Raw genomic sequence first — 15,637 nt, forward strand, 5'->3', positions numbered from 1 at the left:
AGGCTTGAATTTTTTGGGCTAGAATTTTCTCAGCTTGACATTTTTCGGCTCGAATTTGATAGGCTTCAATTCATTTGGCAAATTTATTTTTTACTCGAATTTTTTAACCTCAATTTTTTTAAGCTTGAATTTTTTAAGCTTGAATTTTTTAAGCTTGAATTTTTTAAGCTTGAATTTTTTAAGCTTGAATTTTTTAAGCTTGAATTTTTTAAGCTTGAATTTTTTAAGATCTAATTTTTTAAGATCTAATTTTTTAAGATCAACTTTTTTAAGATAAACGTTTTTAAGCTCAAATTTTTTAAGATTAAATTTTTTAAGATTGAATGCTCGAATTTGAGCAACCTGAAATTTATTTCAGCTTGTCACCAGAGGGCCCCCAAGAGCACATGAAATTACAACTTAACGAAAAAATTATATATATATACAGCGTCCCCCAAATCAATTCTGCTTAAAGCCCCATAAAGGCTTGGGCCGGCCCTGCCTACATACATCAAACATTTCTGATGAGGCTCCACGACAATAGAATACACCTGCCTTTCTACGTTTTAGTTTGACATTTAATTTATTCACCAGACACTAGCTATATGACCCCTCTTGTAAAGCCATCTGGTGTTTTTTCATTTTCCTTCTGTCTAGCCTAATAAAGGAGAGGCCTCTTTAGTGAGACTGTTCAGTATTCAGTCAACGCACCGTCTGATGACCTTCTTGGGGGGCAACTAACCCTTTCCCACACTTAAACACAACACACACACTCTCTTTCCCTAACACACACACACGCACAACACGCACAGAGAAAAACTGTTAATTTAATAATCTTGGAACTCTTATCTTTGAATTTTTACAAATGTAGCTGTTTAATAACCTCATACCAGTGCAGAGTGTGTTTTCACATAAAGCGTGGATGTGGTTCGTCACCCAGGAACCAAACGGTTTCATGATAACACACAGGCCTCACTCGTCTGGTCTGTTATAGGCCTACTGGCCCATTCCTCTGCGAGGAGGTAATTATACAGAGCTAAGACAACTTGTTAAAACAGCTCTTTATCTGAGTCAGACTGCAGAGAAAAAACAATAAAATGTGCTGAAACAGAGGATGAGTAATTAGATGATGAGACGAAACAGATCCACTCCCTGGTTTAAAAAGTCGTAGCCAGGACAGATTCTGGAACATTTCTCTGATAATGGCGCCAAGGCTAACTACTCACCTCCTTTGCCTTATGATACTATCTCAGCTAGCACATCCTTCAGGTAGGTCCATTCAGGCTATAAAATAAATTAATAGGTTTCTAAAGATTTATATAAATTATATTTAATGATGATTCATGTATAGAGTGATCTGGGAGCAAGGTTATCTTTTGAGCGTTGGTTTCATGCTTTATTATACTGTAGTTGATAATTGAGCGCAAATGCAACTAAAAGATCCCGGGTTTCCTGGTTCTTGTCCCACCAGACGAGGCGTCGCTGCCGGATAAAACATCTGCTCCCAGAGGAGACTTCCCCAATGTGAGGGGAGACGTGCATCCACATGACGGATATGGTGAGAGTCTTTGGTCCCCCTTGGCTGGTGGGTGTAGGGCCTGTATAGGGCCCCTGCTATGAGGAAGGGATAATGAGCCCAGTTGAATGTTTGTGGGTGGTTGAACAATCCAAAAGACCTCAAGTAGTCCCACAATGACAAGTGTAGGCAAGGCTGCAATACACTGACAGTCAAATCAATGTCAACTAAAATCACAGTTGTATTTTTCCGTGTTTTTCACAGAGACGGGATACAACCGTGATGACTCCCCTTGTCAGATTATATCTGTCACTGAAGACCCCGTGACCCCTGCCCCAGCCACCACCGACCAACCCGATGAGACCACAGACCAGGATGCCCAGCCTCTCGGTCCCCCTCATCCCCCATTGGTCCCGTACCGGACTGTCATCCCCTGGAGGCCCAACGTCGGAGGAGGATGGGCGAGTGCCAACGGTTTCCCCCGCTCACCAACGTGGTTCTTCGGGTCGCAGGGAAACGCTCGCTTCCATCCTGCCGCGTTCCCGCTGCCAGGGAACGCTCACTTCCATCCTGCCGCTTTCCCGCTGCCAGGGAACGCTCACTTCCATCCTGCCGCTTTCCCGCTGCCAGGGAACGCTCGCTTCCGTCCTTCCGCGTTCCCGCAGCCGGGGAACGTTCACTTCCCCATCAGCAGTTTCCTCGGGGGCTATAACCCCCGTCTGGGACAACGGACCTCCGGTCGGCCTTACTGGCCCCGGGGTCTAGGTCTGGCGCGGCGGCGGGATTCGTCTGAGGAAATCTACGGATGAACGTGGGACGAAGCGTAAAAGCTAGTTCAGATTATCCACAGTTGCGCATAAAACGAGGCGTTTAGGGTTTACTGGAAAGCAGTTTTAGGATTTTACCATCACTGATGGTGAACACATCCGTCCCCATAGGTGGGTTGGGCTTGTTAACAGGCAACGTTGGTACTCGACAATAAATAATCAAATACAAAATATATGCCGTTTCTTTTTTCTCTTCACCTGTTGAGAGTTCAACCAATGAACACTGCTTGCTCTCAAAGCAGGTCGAAACTAGAGTCAATATCGAAACATTCATCAAAGCCACAATGGGTGTTGATGAAAGCAATCATTAGTGACAAGTTAGTACGGATAGTCCTCTTACCTGTGTTGACACAAGCCTCTTGTGGTCATCTTCCCGTGGTCTCTGCAGTCTAGAGGAAAAACACTCGAAGTGTCTGGCTGGATAAACCACAAAGCTGAATTTATGGCTGTGGGCTAAATGTTTTTTTGGTGTACGTTTGGTACGTTTTTACTGCCACAGAGCGTTGTCTTAGTTGAACGCCAATAAAGATTCTCCATCAAAATATTTTCTTACTAGTGCACTGGGCTTTGTTCATAACATCAACAGCTTGAAGTCTTTAACATGACTGGGGAGATGAAAGGTGCTCTTTAGCATAACCGATATCGACGTCAGATCAGTGATTTCTCAAAAGGACTCCGGCCACCACGCGAGCTCTCACAACAGAACGACAGCGAGGAGTGGTGCAGATGTCAGTAGTTTATTGTATGTCAAGTCCAACACATTCAAAATGAAAGTAACAAAAAAACAAAACAGATGCAGTTCCACCTGCATGTCTTGTTTCCCTACTGGCAACAAGGAGGGAAGAGGAGGGTAGAGAGAGGAAGAGGAGGGTAGAGAGAGGAAGAGGAGGGTAGAGAGAGGAAGAGGAGGGTAGAGAGGGAGAGGAGGGTAGAGAGGAAGAGGAGGGTAGAGGAAGAGGAGGGTAGAGAGAGAGGAGGGTAGAGAGAGGAAGAGGAGGGTAGAGAGGGAGAGGAGGGTAGAGAGGAAGAGGAGGGTAGAGAGGAAGAGGAGGGTAGAGGAAGAGGAGGGTAGAGAGAGGAAGAGGAGGGTAGAGAGGAAGAGGAGGGTAGAGAGAGGAAGAGGAGGGTAGAGAGGGAGAGGAGGGTAGAGAGAGGAAGAGGAGGGTAGAGAGGGAGAGGAGGGTAGAGAGAGGAAGAGGAGGGTAGAGAGGGAGAGGAGGGTAGAGAGAGGAGAAAGATGAGGACTTCTTACTAACAGCTACTGAAGCTGAGAGGAGCTTCTTCAGAGAAAAAAGAGGACTGGAATGATTCATCTGAAATCCACTCTACTGCTTTTTCAACCATGAAAAGAAAAGAAAAAAGATATGATAGGCTATGTTCTTTAGAGGGCCTTTGACAATCGGGAGGGTTAGGGTCACTGAAATGTTCAGCAAAAAAAAACACAAAAAATCTATCTGCTCACATTAAACATCTTTGACACCATTGTGACTTTAGTTTTTGCCCTGACTTCAGCATAATGAGAACTTCCTCAATCCTTGTTTTCCCATCAACCGTTGTTGAAAATTGTAAAAGGTAAAATTGCAGTTTTGTTTATTTTAAGCACCCTTTCAGGCGCTTTCAAGCCGTAACCATGGCAGGCCGTAACCATGGCGGGCCGTAACCACGGTGACCGTAGCATACAGGCAACTGTGAAATATGTCCATTTGAGAAACAACCGCAGACTACCCTGAACCCACATCACTCTGCAGAACCACAAACACTGATGTTCCAGACCAGGTCCGTCTGACTGGAGGACTGAGCTGTGGGACATGAGGGAGGTGGAAGGGAGAGTGTTACAGACCGCCACGCTGTCCCACATCCAGAGACACAAAGGACAGCCTCACAGCTGTTCTCCTCTCATGCCGGCTGAACGACTGGGACGTGTTTCTAAATAATCCTACGAAATCCCACCCTGTTGAGTTTTGACATGGTGAGGAACTGGGGGAGGAGTTCATACCCTGACAGTCCCAGACACAAGGACAGTTTAGCATTTCTAGAAAAAAAGTCCCATCAGATGACGTCTTCCTGTTCCAGTGAAGGACACACAGGAAACACACACCTCCAACTTGTCCTCTCAGAGAGCAGAGGCCCTTCCCCGAACAGGAGGACAAAACAACATTTCAGTCTTTAGAGAAGTACCACCACTCTTATTGTGGCTTGTCTGGAACCAGCAAAGTGATTAAATGTGTTTGCTATAATGCAGCAAAACAGATGTAGCGGTGTCGTTTTGGAACACACAGAGAAAGCGTGGATGAACTGCAGAGCGTGGATGGGAGTTGTAGTTTGTCACAGAACGGATAGCAGAGGTGCCCCTCCGCACCCTTGAAGTCTCATACAAAATGGCTGCCAAGAAAATAAAAGTTTGTTGTTGAGGGCCGAGAGGGCGATCCTGCCTGGAGCCACCTGGCGGGCTTCAACATCCCGCGGTCCAGCACAGTCACAACAAAGTCCAAGGTTTCCCTGTCCGTCACAACCACATACCATCTCATCAATACTGGAGACTTGGAACTGAACATAGGATTCACCTCCAAACTGACTTGGCAGTTCCAACAAACCAAAACATTTACCATTAACATGTAAACTGTACCGCATTATCCATGAGCCCCATCCTGTTTTCACCTCTACACCTTTTGAGCGTCTAAAGAGTTACCAGTGACCCCCTCGTCTCATCTCCCCAAACACAGCAGATACTATAAACAAATGTACAAAATAACTGACAGCAAGTTCTCGTAGGTACAGTAGGTCTGAACAGTTTGTAAATCACTGCTTGTGCGGTGGGGGTTCTTTGTGTGAGGAGCGCTCTGCAAGTTGCTTTTAGCATTTAGACAAGACGGTTCAAAACTTTTCATTTATGGCAAAGTAGGGGAGCCCACGAACCCTCGATACTCAGACGCAACGTTAGAAAAGAGGAAACCGAAGGCACCATCATGCTTTTTTATATCAAGTTGAAAAAAAAACTAAAAACCAAAAACAAACATACAGTAAACTATGATTTGTACATTTATTCTGTTCCAGGTTCAGATGGTGTTGGAAGAGGAGGAGCCGTCCCAGGATCATGGTATCACAGATGGAGCAGAAGAGAGAAACAATAAACATCAACAAACGAAGATGAGAAGTCACTTCCTCAGCTTCACCCCCCCGCTCCCCCAGCCTAATGTTCTAAAGTAAAGTCCAGTTTGAGAGCTTTTATTTCAATTAATGAAAAGAAAAGTGGAGGGGGAGGGGAGGAAGTAAAGAAGTCACATGTCAGTGGCGTTTCTGGTTAGGGTCAGTGGTGTTTCTGGTAGGGTTGGTTGGCTGTTGTCTTGTAAATATTGAAGTGTTTCTCTGGGTAGAAAGGAGAGAGCTCATTGATCAGAGCAGACAGCCCCCCCACCCCCAGATGTTCCTGCGTTCCACGACACCAGTGTGAACGAAGGGTGCCCCCTCTCGGCCCGCTGATGAGAGCATCAAGCAACTCTGTTTTGAAGCAGTGTTCTTTCCAAACAAAAGGAACAAAACACGCATCTGCTTTTCTCCCTCAAACTGCACCCCCCCCCCCACCCCAACAGTCACTGGGTAGAGAAACCACCATCTATAAAAATGTGCACGAGAGGGATTTTTGTGAAGTAGCGCCCCTGGCTAATCAAGGGATATAATCTCTTATCCAAATGGTGGACCTGTGGGCAGGGGAGGCAGATCAGTCCAGTCTCTTGATGAGGATCAGTCCTGGTTGGTCTGACGTTTTATTTTTCCTCAAATTTACAAATGAATGTTTTTGAAACAGGACACACTGCTCGTGAGACCAGAACACAGAAAGAAAACAGCCAAACTGTTTTGCTCATCTTGGTTTCATCCACAGAAGAAACTTGACATGTCGTCACATTTCAAAAAACCCAAGAAAAAGGGAAAGAAATAAAAAATAAAATTTCTCAACAAAAAAACAAAACAAAAGTATATACGTTTATACATGTAGACTTATTTTTTTTAAATCGTTAACGAGAACGCGGTAGAGCAGATGAAGAACGTGGTACTACTTCCGAAACTGCAGGGGCGCTGTCCTCAGCGGCGCTGGGTGGTGAAGCGGCCCTCTCCTTGACCCTGGCCTTGCCCCCCTGCCCCCCTGCCGGAGCCCAGGCCAGGTTTGGGGGCCATGGCCCCACGCGGTGGCGGGCCCCTGCCGTCCCGCATCATGCCTCCTCCGGTGCCCACGATGCTGCGGGGCCCCCCGGGGCCTCTGTCGCTACGCCGCATGTCCCTGCGCTCGTCACCGCCGCCGCCTCGAGTCTCACGCTCACGCACCGCTCGGGTCTTCTTCTCCTCCACGTTCAGACGCACCTCGCCCCGGAACATGATGGGCTGGAGCCGGAGGAGGAGAGGAGGAGCCAGAGGAGGAGGGGAGGAGCCGGAGGAGAGGAGGAGCCAGAGGAGGAGGGGAGGAGCCAGAGGAGGAGCCGGAGGAGGAGGGGAGGAGCCAGAGGAGGAGGGGAGGAGCCAGAGGAGGAGGGGAGGAGCCGGAGGAGGAGAGGAGGAGCCGGAGGAGGAGAGGAGGGGGGGAAGAGGAGGGTAGTTAGCAGCCAGTCAAGGGAACGTTTTGAACAGAACATCATACCAACTCCTCCTTCAGTCACTGGTTTCCCCTAACAAGAGCAGGGATGTTCACAGGCCACACATAGCTTGCTTTTTCAAACTAGTCTTGAAAAATTTGAATGCCTTAAAAAAAAAAAGGCAAAAATCTATTAATAATTTATTCTAAATTTAGCTAATTCGTTGATGCATAAATACATTCTAATATTCTCCGTGGGACGTATTAGTGCCCTTTGAACCCTGACGAGGTGTGCCAACCAATCACCAGCGAATCAAGGAGGATGATGATGCAATTTGCCCCGCCCACCTTGGCTCCCAGGATCCTCTGCACGGGGTCGGAGTCGTCGAACACCACAAAGCCGAAGTTTGGCAGCTTCCCTCCGACGCCCTTCGTATTGATCCTCAGCTCCACCACGTTACCGAACGCTGAAACCAACGGTCATACCATTTAGAAACCTACTGTTTCATACTTAAACTGGTGTCCTGCATTTCTGTTGAGTGTTTGTCAAGTTTGGGAGAAACTAAGGCATGTTTTCTTTTGTTGCTAAATAACTGTCATTCTTGAAAACTGCAACAACAAAAAAAAGTATATATATAATAAAAGTTTACTACAAAACTAACAAAAACAACATTTTTTAACTTGTAAAAAATCAAGTGGAAAATTGTTAATATTTAGTTAATGTGAGGGACGTACTCATGAAGAACTCCTTGAGCTCACTCTCGATGATGTCGTGAGGAAGGTTTCCCACGAACAGCTGGTGGCTGTCAGGGTAGCGAACCACTCTTCTGTTGTCCAGCTCACTCGACTCAGAGTCGCCACGCCCTGCACGCACGTGACATCATCATTGAGACGCAGGGGCAAGCTGTTGTGTGCATGTGTGTCCTCCAGTGTGTGTGTGTTTATTCCCACATTTTGGGTTGTTTGGTGTCTAAAGCAGGCGCCTGCTGAGGCAGGTTGGAAACAGAAACAGGAAGTGACGGTTACTGCCGTTTTACCTTTGTTGACAAAACTGAAGTGTGGTTTCCCCGTTTGTGATTCTGAAGACGCAACACCATCTGACAGGGAGACGAGGAGTGAGTTTCACCACGTGAGAAGAGACCCGGGAACGGTGAGGTTTACAGAAACAGAGGGACAAAAGACTTTTAAACAACAGAGCTCAGCAGGGGCTTCTTATGCACCCTCTGGTGCTCTCAGAACCAGAGATGACTAACATGAAGCAGTTGGGACTGGGTCAAAACCTGCTGGCTGGCTGGAGGAGAAAGAACAAGAAAAGTGGAGAGAAAAGGAGGGGAAGAGGAGGAACGAGTAAAGGAGGCGATAAGGAGGGTTAAAAGGAGGATGGAGAAAAGGAGGGGAAGAGGGAGGATGGGGAAGAGGAGGAACGAGTAAAGGAGGTGTAGGAGCCAATTGAGTCCTTTTGAGTATTTGAGTTGACATTCCAGTTTGTGTGACTTATTAGTAATGATTTAATTTGTATCGAATTAGCCTGAAGTAGGACGTTGTAATTGTTTCTGAGTGTGTGCCCCCTATAGGTCAGACATTTACTGGCATCAGGATAAAGGTGTGACAGGCCAAGGAGGGTTCCGGCCTGCGCATACCATCATTGACCGTGATCGGGAAGCATAACCGGGAAACGTGCAGAGCAGTGAACTGATCACAACGAAACAAGACAATACTTTACTTTTGATGGAGCTTGCGAAATAAATGGAATCAAGTTCACTAAATCCACGTCTCCTGGACTCTATTCAGATCACGCGTCAAGATACAATCACCGGGACTCCAAGAAGTGGTCAAACAGATTAGCAAAGTTTTAGCCATTACAGGAGGCGATGAGGGTTAAAAGGAGGATGGAGAAAAGGAGGGGAAGAGGGAGGATGGGAAAGAGGAGGAACGAGTAAAGGAGGCGATAAGGAGAGTTAAAAGGAGGATGGAGGAAAAGGAGGGGAAGAGTGGAGGCCCCTATCTGGTTGTGGGTCTCACCAGGCCTGGCCCCCCGCGGTACGAACGCCGGTCTGTCACGCGTGCGCTGATCCCGGGGCCGGCTGGGGGCTGTCTGGGCCTCTGGCTTGGCCTCCACTCTGGGCTGCTGGACGACACACACACAAGACAGAGGATGAGGTTTGCTTACTCCAGAACACTTGCCAGGCGCTAATACAGAGGTTACACCAGCACCCCCACTCATGCATCACATCTATTGTGTGCGTGGCTTAGTGGTTAGAGCAGGGAGTTCACCAACCCTGACAGCTATGGTGTGTGTGGCTTAGTGGTTAGAGCAGGGAGTTCATCAACCACCTCCTGCAGAGCTACACGTCAGTTGCTTCTGGCTCCAAACACGCGTATCTGATGCAACACTAGTTACCTGATCAACCAGCTCATTATTAGCAAAAACCAACAGGCAAGTAGCTCTCTAAGTTGGGCTGGAGACTCCCGAGTTGTAGCCTTTGACCAAAGGTTCAAATCCCCCAGTGCTGTACATCTGATCTGATAGATGAATGTTTACCTGCGAGCTGGGTGCCTTGACAACGTGGGGCGAGATCCCGGAGGCGGGAACGGATCCGCTGGGTGGCAGGTTCTTACTGGTCACTGAGGCCCAGGAGAAGGTCTGCGGGGGGAACGTCCTCGTCAGTCAGGAAAATAAAGCTTTTCTCTTTGAACCTTCAGTCACAATAGCCATGTGTTTGTTGTTTACGAAGGACACTAATAACGGACTGGATATACGGTTGATCTTCCATCCATTGTGAGCAGCAGACAAACTACACAGGCCAAGGTGGTCTAGACTAGGACCAGAAGGAGTACAAGGGGGCTGGGCTGTGGGGACCTCACCTTGGGGGGCTCCTGGGTGTGGGGTGGGGACCTCACCTTGGGGGGCTCCTGGGTGTGGGGTGGGGACTCCATGGGGGGCGGAGAGGGGGCCTTTTCCACCTCCTCCAGAACCTTCTCCTCCACCTCGGGCTTGGCCTCCTCGGTCTTGGGCTCTGGTTCCCCCTCCACCTCTGGCTCCGGCACCGGCTCCTCCATGGGCTCCTCTACACCGTTACTACGGGAACAGGAGGGAACACCACCGTTACTACGGGAACAGGAGGGAACACCAAGCTATTTATTTTGTCTGGAGAGACACCTGCCTGTAGGTTTTTGCTCCAACCCTAACCTAGCACACCTGATTCTAGCCCTAACCTAGCACACCTGATTCTAACCCTAACCTAGCACACTTGATTGTAACAATTAGAAAACCAACAGGCAGGTAGGTCTCCAGGAACAGGGTTGGAGACCCCTGGCCTTAAGTTTAGGGCTCTTCAAATGTAAGGTTGGGTAAAAAGGGACACCATTAATAAAGCTGTGTGTTGGTTTTATTGCCATCTTGGTACATTGTTTTATTGTAAGACTTGTGAAATTGAGATGTTAGTGTTGAACAGCAATGATCACCGTGGCTGATGGCTGAGACATGGTTACTCTGCAGTGTGGCTAGTAACACAAGACTGTTCCTTCCGTCTGACCACCAAAACACTTTAGAACTAGACACTTCTGCTGTACATTCTATATGCACTCTGTTTATAGCTCATGGAAATAAAAAGTCTGCAGGGCTCAACATTAACATTTTTCATCAGGCCAGTGGGTTTGAAACTTACTGGCCCCAAGACAGTTTTTACTGGCCCCCCCTCCAAAAGTTGTAATTTGTCATTGTTACAACAAAACCAAAGACTTATAAGTTGTGTTATTCTGTTAACATGTTTAACCATTTATTAAACACATCCTGGATATAAAAAGAACAAAAATGAAATCACATTTCTAGTGATAAAAAATTAAAAGGTAATAGTCAGCAAAACAATTGACTTTTAACCTCAAACATGACGTGCTCTCTTCCCTGCTGACAGCCATCTCTGCACAACTCTGTCAGGCTGAAACTGAAACCTCTGGTCCCTCAATGCTAATATATAAAAGCTTCCATAGCATTTCATCAGTATGATACTAAGTACCCAAGTCAACGCCATTCTTCTGCTGCAAAAAAAAGTTGCCGCCGTTTGAGCTCGTAGCTCTACTTTGCTGCCATCTTCACTTTACTGTCTCGCGCCAGTCTCGTGCCAGTTGTTAAAAAATGTATCGACATTAGAGAACCACAATTTGACAACCACTCGTCACTCACTACTCAACTCTTGATTTGCCAACTGTGCGCCCCACGAGCTGCAAAGTTATTTATGCATTTAGCAGATAGCAAAACATATGAAGGATGTTAACTTCTACAATGCGAATTTTTTTTTCAATCAATAATTTGCAGTGGCCCGATCGGGCCAGTGAGTTGCTAGTTTAACTGTCACTACGTTACTTTTTACTGGCCCCGGGCCATCTGACCATCGTTATTGTCGAGCCCTGGTCTGCTAAATGAATAAAAAAGGTAAACGTCTGCCGTTGTTATACTCACGAGACAGGGTGGGGTTCGTAGTAGGTGGTGCTGTTCGGGCTGTCCTGCAGGGGTTCTGGGGACACTGGCCTCTCTTCCGCCTCCTCCTCCACCTCCTCTTCTGACTCTGAGGAAGTAACCCCACACAGGTTAAAGGTCAGATCCAGAGCCCTCTCATGTAGACTTTCAGAAGAGCTTCCTGTGCAAGTCTGTACGTGACTGACAAGCAATATGAACCTCATTCCAGACACCCTTGTTTGTTTTAGATAAACTAATCATCCTTCTGTACTGTCTGGAATACAGTCCTAATCTGTGTTCGATAAAGTATGAATAACTGTCCTAATTTGTGTTCTGTACAGTCTAAAATACTGTTTCAATCTGACTTCGTCAGAATCTGAATTATAATCTCACCCTCATCCAGCTCAGCCTCTGAGTCGCCAAACACCTCGTCCTCGTAGCGGAATATGTCGTTGTGTACGTAGAACTTGTTTGCCACAGATCCCTGTCAAAACACACACACACACTTAAGTACCCCTGCTGGCAAAGGCAACAGCTAATAGGTCTGATCAACGGATTGGTTTAAGAGCTAATGCTCCAATCCATAATATGCCTTTAAACTCTATCAGAGTAGAGACGTTTGAGAAAGAAAGGGGGGTGGAAACCTCATTCGACAGAACGAGTTTGCAGAACTAGCTCAACCATTGGCAACCGTCCAGAAACACCACCACTCCTCTTCTCAGAGGAGTCAGTGGTGCGTAACTGAGGCCACTGCTCACCTCTGGGGCGAGCACGAACGTCTGCATGAACTTCCTCATTGGCTGTCCATTGTTGGACAGCTCTCCCATCACCTGGACGACCACGCCGTCGTTCAGCGTGGCGTGAGCGTCAACCTGCCTGATCTTCGTGTGGCACTCGCTGAACTGCAGGGACATCACCTTTTTGTGGATCTCCTGCTCGGAACAGGAAGAGAGGAACAGAAAGAGGATTCAAAATTAAAACTTTATTCTTCTATCATCAAAGGAGAAGAACAGTAAATTGAGGTTGTTGAAAAAAAACAACTGAAAAACGAAACTTGAGATTTTTACTCTCGATAACTTCCTCCAGGGCTTCTCCACAGGGGTGACGCGTTCTAAATCTTATCGACAAACATGGACCTTCTGACGGTTGGTTGTGAGCAGGGCTTGTTTACAGTTGTGAGCTTTACAGGGAACCTAAAGGTGTAGCTGAAGGGGAACCTACCGCTTGGCCGTAGACCGCTTCCGCCACCTTGCCGTTGGAGTCGAGACCACCGTGAACGTAGGAGGAGTTCCTTCCATAGAACCTGCCAAGACGAAACGTACACAAAGCTCAGACCTACAGACACACCTCAAACCAGACCTACAGACACAGCTCAGACCAGAGACACACACACCTCAGACCAGACCTAGACACACCTCAGACCAGACCTACAGACACAGCTCAGACCTACAGACACAGCTCAGCGGTGGAGCACGACTGCAGATCAAGAGCTCACTGGATGAAAGGTGTCCTGCTAAATGAATCCTTTACGAATCCAATTTGTATTATACTGAGAGCACTGTCTACTAAGCCTGGGTATCACAACAACAGGGTCTCTCGACGTGTCTTGGGTACAGTGTTGGCTGGCAGTTACCCTGCAATAATGGATCGGTGAGGGTTGTAATCAATTCAGGTTGGGTATATCTCAGTTGTAGGGCATTTGACTGCCTAACAAGAGGTTGCAGGTTCAAATCCCCCTCAGCACCCCTACCTCCCTTCTGTGACTGCCAAATGAACACTCACAATGTGTTAGCTTGAAAAGCTAAGCATGCATGGAGAATGTTGAGGTGGCCCTTTACCTGTGGAGGAAGTCTGGTGCCTTGTTTAGCAGTGTGTAGTACTGCCTCACGAACTCCCGGCCGACCAGCAGGGAACTTGGCTTCTCCATCACCATTTCTTTGGTAAACAATATGAAGCGCTGGAAAACAAACGCGGGAGATTTAGGGGCGGTGGGAAGTCCAGGGACTGACCTTCGGGAGGTAGAACATGTGTCTATGGGTAGAACCTTGTCTCAAGGAATTACTTGCAATGTTGTAGAACATTGCTACGTTAAAATGAGGATGGAAGACAAGGCTTGGAGCATTCTGATTTTGGCCACGGTATGACATATTGCAAAGTATATAAAAAGTATACAAATATATAATTAATTGTAAAGGATAAAAACACTACCACAATTATCCTTCTGGTTAACAGTATCATGCATGAAGGGACTTCAACTCTAGGGCAGTGTTTAAATGCTAGAGACAAAGTATTACGCAATAATCATTTAAATGTAATTGATGTCCTTTTGATCACGTTTAGGTACACAATACAACTATACGACAATGTCATTTAAATGAGATAAAAGGTCCTGGGTTTATACTCAGCAATAATATCATGCACATTCGGGTTGAATCAAAGTTAAAGTCGAGCTACTTTATGGTAAACCAGTTGAATGTGCATACATTTGAACGAATCGCCTCGACAGACATGATAATCATCCATGTGTCGTTGTAAAATGTCTTCATAGTAGCTAACCTAGAATGCTAACGTTAGCACCAGCAGCGTGCAACTGCGCCATCATTGCAATGTGAAAGGGGACAAAAAGACTGGATCAAAAAATGCATAGCCGTGTTTTTTCCACTAATACAACGGGCTGCGGAGAGACTTCATTGTACGTCTACCACAATACGACAAGCTAATAAAAACGTGCCCTTAATAATTTTAATTGTATTAATTTAACTGGGGCCTATTGTAAATGATGTAGACTGCGGAAGGCCTCCCGCGACCTCGCGACTAGTACGATTCCTAGCTTGCCATCTAGATGGGAACTTGGATCAATGCGACATCAAATCTACCCAACCTCTTTTTACATGTCACACGTCCCACTAAATGTATTGATTAACATACAGAACGAGGTATTATCTTGGCTAACGCTTAACCACGTAGTTAGCATGATTTTTGTTTCGCAGGCCAGTTAGCTGCCCAACTTGTACAAGCCAGAAAGGTAGCTACCCAGCTTTTTGATGTGTATTTTATGGCTAGCTACCGGATTTAAGAACTGGCCATTTGACAACCATCATACCGTTTTAGTTGGTGACGGTAACTTGTTGATTTTATGATGGTTTGCCATCGTCATGTCCACAGTATATGCCGGTTCTACCGGAATGATAGCGAAACCGGTGGGCTCATGGCGGCTAACTCGACCTGTGGCGTCGTTCTAATTCCGCTGACGGTCTTGCTGCTTTCTTTTATTTGCGAAACAATTCTCTCGTTTAACCCAAATGTTCCCCGTCGTACCTCAGTTCAGCTAACGGTCCGCTTATTCACTTGCTACCAGAATAAAGTAGTTCGTTTAGTAAAAGGAGTCTACTGCAGACGTCCAAACTAGATTTTCAGCTAACCAAACCGGGGCATTCATTGTTAGCGGTGCCATGCTACATGTGCCACTCGCCGGTCTCATATCAGCTAGGTTGCTTACTTGCTACTAAAGGTCTTTGGTTAGTCACTTGACAACAAATGCATTGTTTGAACCAAGTCGTAATTGTACAGTCGATAAAAAATGCCACAAAACGTTTCAGAAGTAGCATGTTTATAAACAGCTTCTTAGCCAGTGTAATGTTTTCAATGCACCACGCACTGAACAACAAGCTAGGGGTCTAGCTAACTAGCTAGCATAGCTGATAACAACAGGGATAGCATGCTACCATTATTGACGAAAATACATGATTTTGCTTAGTCTACATATCAATATACTGAGAAGTTATCGAAAACATGTGCTGTTAGCTTAACTGTCTAACGTTAACAAGAACCAAGTATTGAAACGTGCCATTATTATTCGCTAGCTAACAGGCTAGCCCAGTTAAACAAAAGCATTGGCTTGATAGCGTGGTTAGTTAGCTAGCTAACTAGCTAACTGTAGTCTGTCTCTGTAATGTTAGAAGTTACAACGCTAGACAGCATAAAGGTAACTTACCTTTTGAAAAACCTATCTAATTGGACACAGTGTTAGAATAAATATGTATGAATATCAACGATACTAGTCGTCGACTATTCTCTGAAATATGAATAATATTTCAAGCCGCTGTGTTGTGTGATAACTCCCACCTCCACTAAGACTTATGATCTCTGCTTTATCAGAGATTGCAAATTTAAAGCGATAGGCTCAATTTTTTTGGGTCCTACCCCTGCAATCTGGGGCAGTGCAGCCCCGTCACATAAACCAGCCAATGAACGTTTTACACTGGACTACATACATTGTGACGTGAAAAGGCGTA

At 46.3% G+C, this 15,637-nt stretch overlaps 2 protein-coding genes across 8 annotated transcripts; one reads left to right on the forward strand and one right to left on the reverse strand.

Annotated features, from left to right (window-relative positions):
- Nucleotides 1-1,121: 1,121 nt before the first annotated feature.
- LOC134033840 (protein diaphanous homolog 1-like) lies at nt 1,122-2,801 on the forward strand. Its single transcript, XM_062478130.1, has 3 exons — nt 1,122-1,248; nt 1,451-1,537; nt 1,760-2,801. Exons 1-3 carry the CDS (start codon nt 1,182-1,184, stop codon nt 2,302-2,304), a joined length of 699 nt encoding a protein of 232 aa, XP_062334114.1. The 5' UTR covers nt 1,122-1,181; the 3' UTR covers nt 2,305-2,801.
- Nucleotides 2,802-5,281: 2,480 nt separating this feature from the next.
- g3bp2a (G3BP stress granule assembly factor 2a) lies at nt 5,282-15,498 on the reverse strand. 7 transcript variants are annotated; one of them, XM_062478123.1, is made up of 13 exons: nt 15,337-15,498; nt 13,181-13,299; nt 12,564-12,645; nt 12,101-12,274; nt 11,736-11,826; nt 11,346-11,451; nt 9,752-9,965; nt 9,429-9,530; nt 8,909-9,011; nt 7,924-7,983; nt 7,622-7,750; nt 7,235-7,353; nt 5,282-6,699 (listed from the first exon to the last, which is right to left on the reverse strand). In XM_062478123.1, the coding sequence occupies exons 2-13, from the start codon at nt 13,273-13,275 to the stop codon at nt 6,403-6,405; spliced, it is 1,572 nt and encodes a 523-aa protein (XP_062334107.1). In that variant the 5' UTR covers nt 13,276-13,299; nt 15,337-15,498; the 3' UTR covers nt 5,282-6,402. The 7 variants fall into 7 exon arrangements, with proteins under 7 accessions (XP_062334107.1, XP_062334106.1, XP_062334109.1 ...); XM_062478122.1 differs by having other exon boundaries at nt 8,909-9,014; XM_062478125.1 differs by having other exon boundaries at nt 9,788-9,965; nt 15,337-15,497.
- Between the last annotated feature and the right edge of the window lie 139 nt (nt 15,499-15,637).

This window comes from Osmerus eperlanus, chromosome 14 (assembly GCF_963692335.1).
Source record: "Osmerus eperlanus chromosome 14, fOsmEpe2.1, whole genome shotgun sequence".
In the NCBI taxonomy this organism is placed as follows: Eukaryota; Metazoa; Chordata; class Actinopteri; order Osmeriformes; family Osmeridae; genus Osmerus; species Osmerus eperlanus.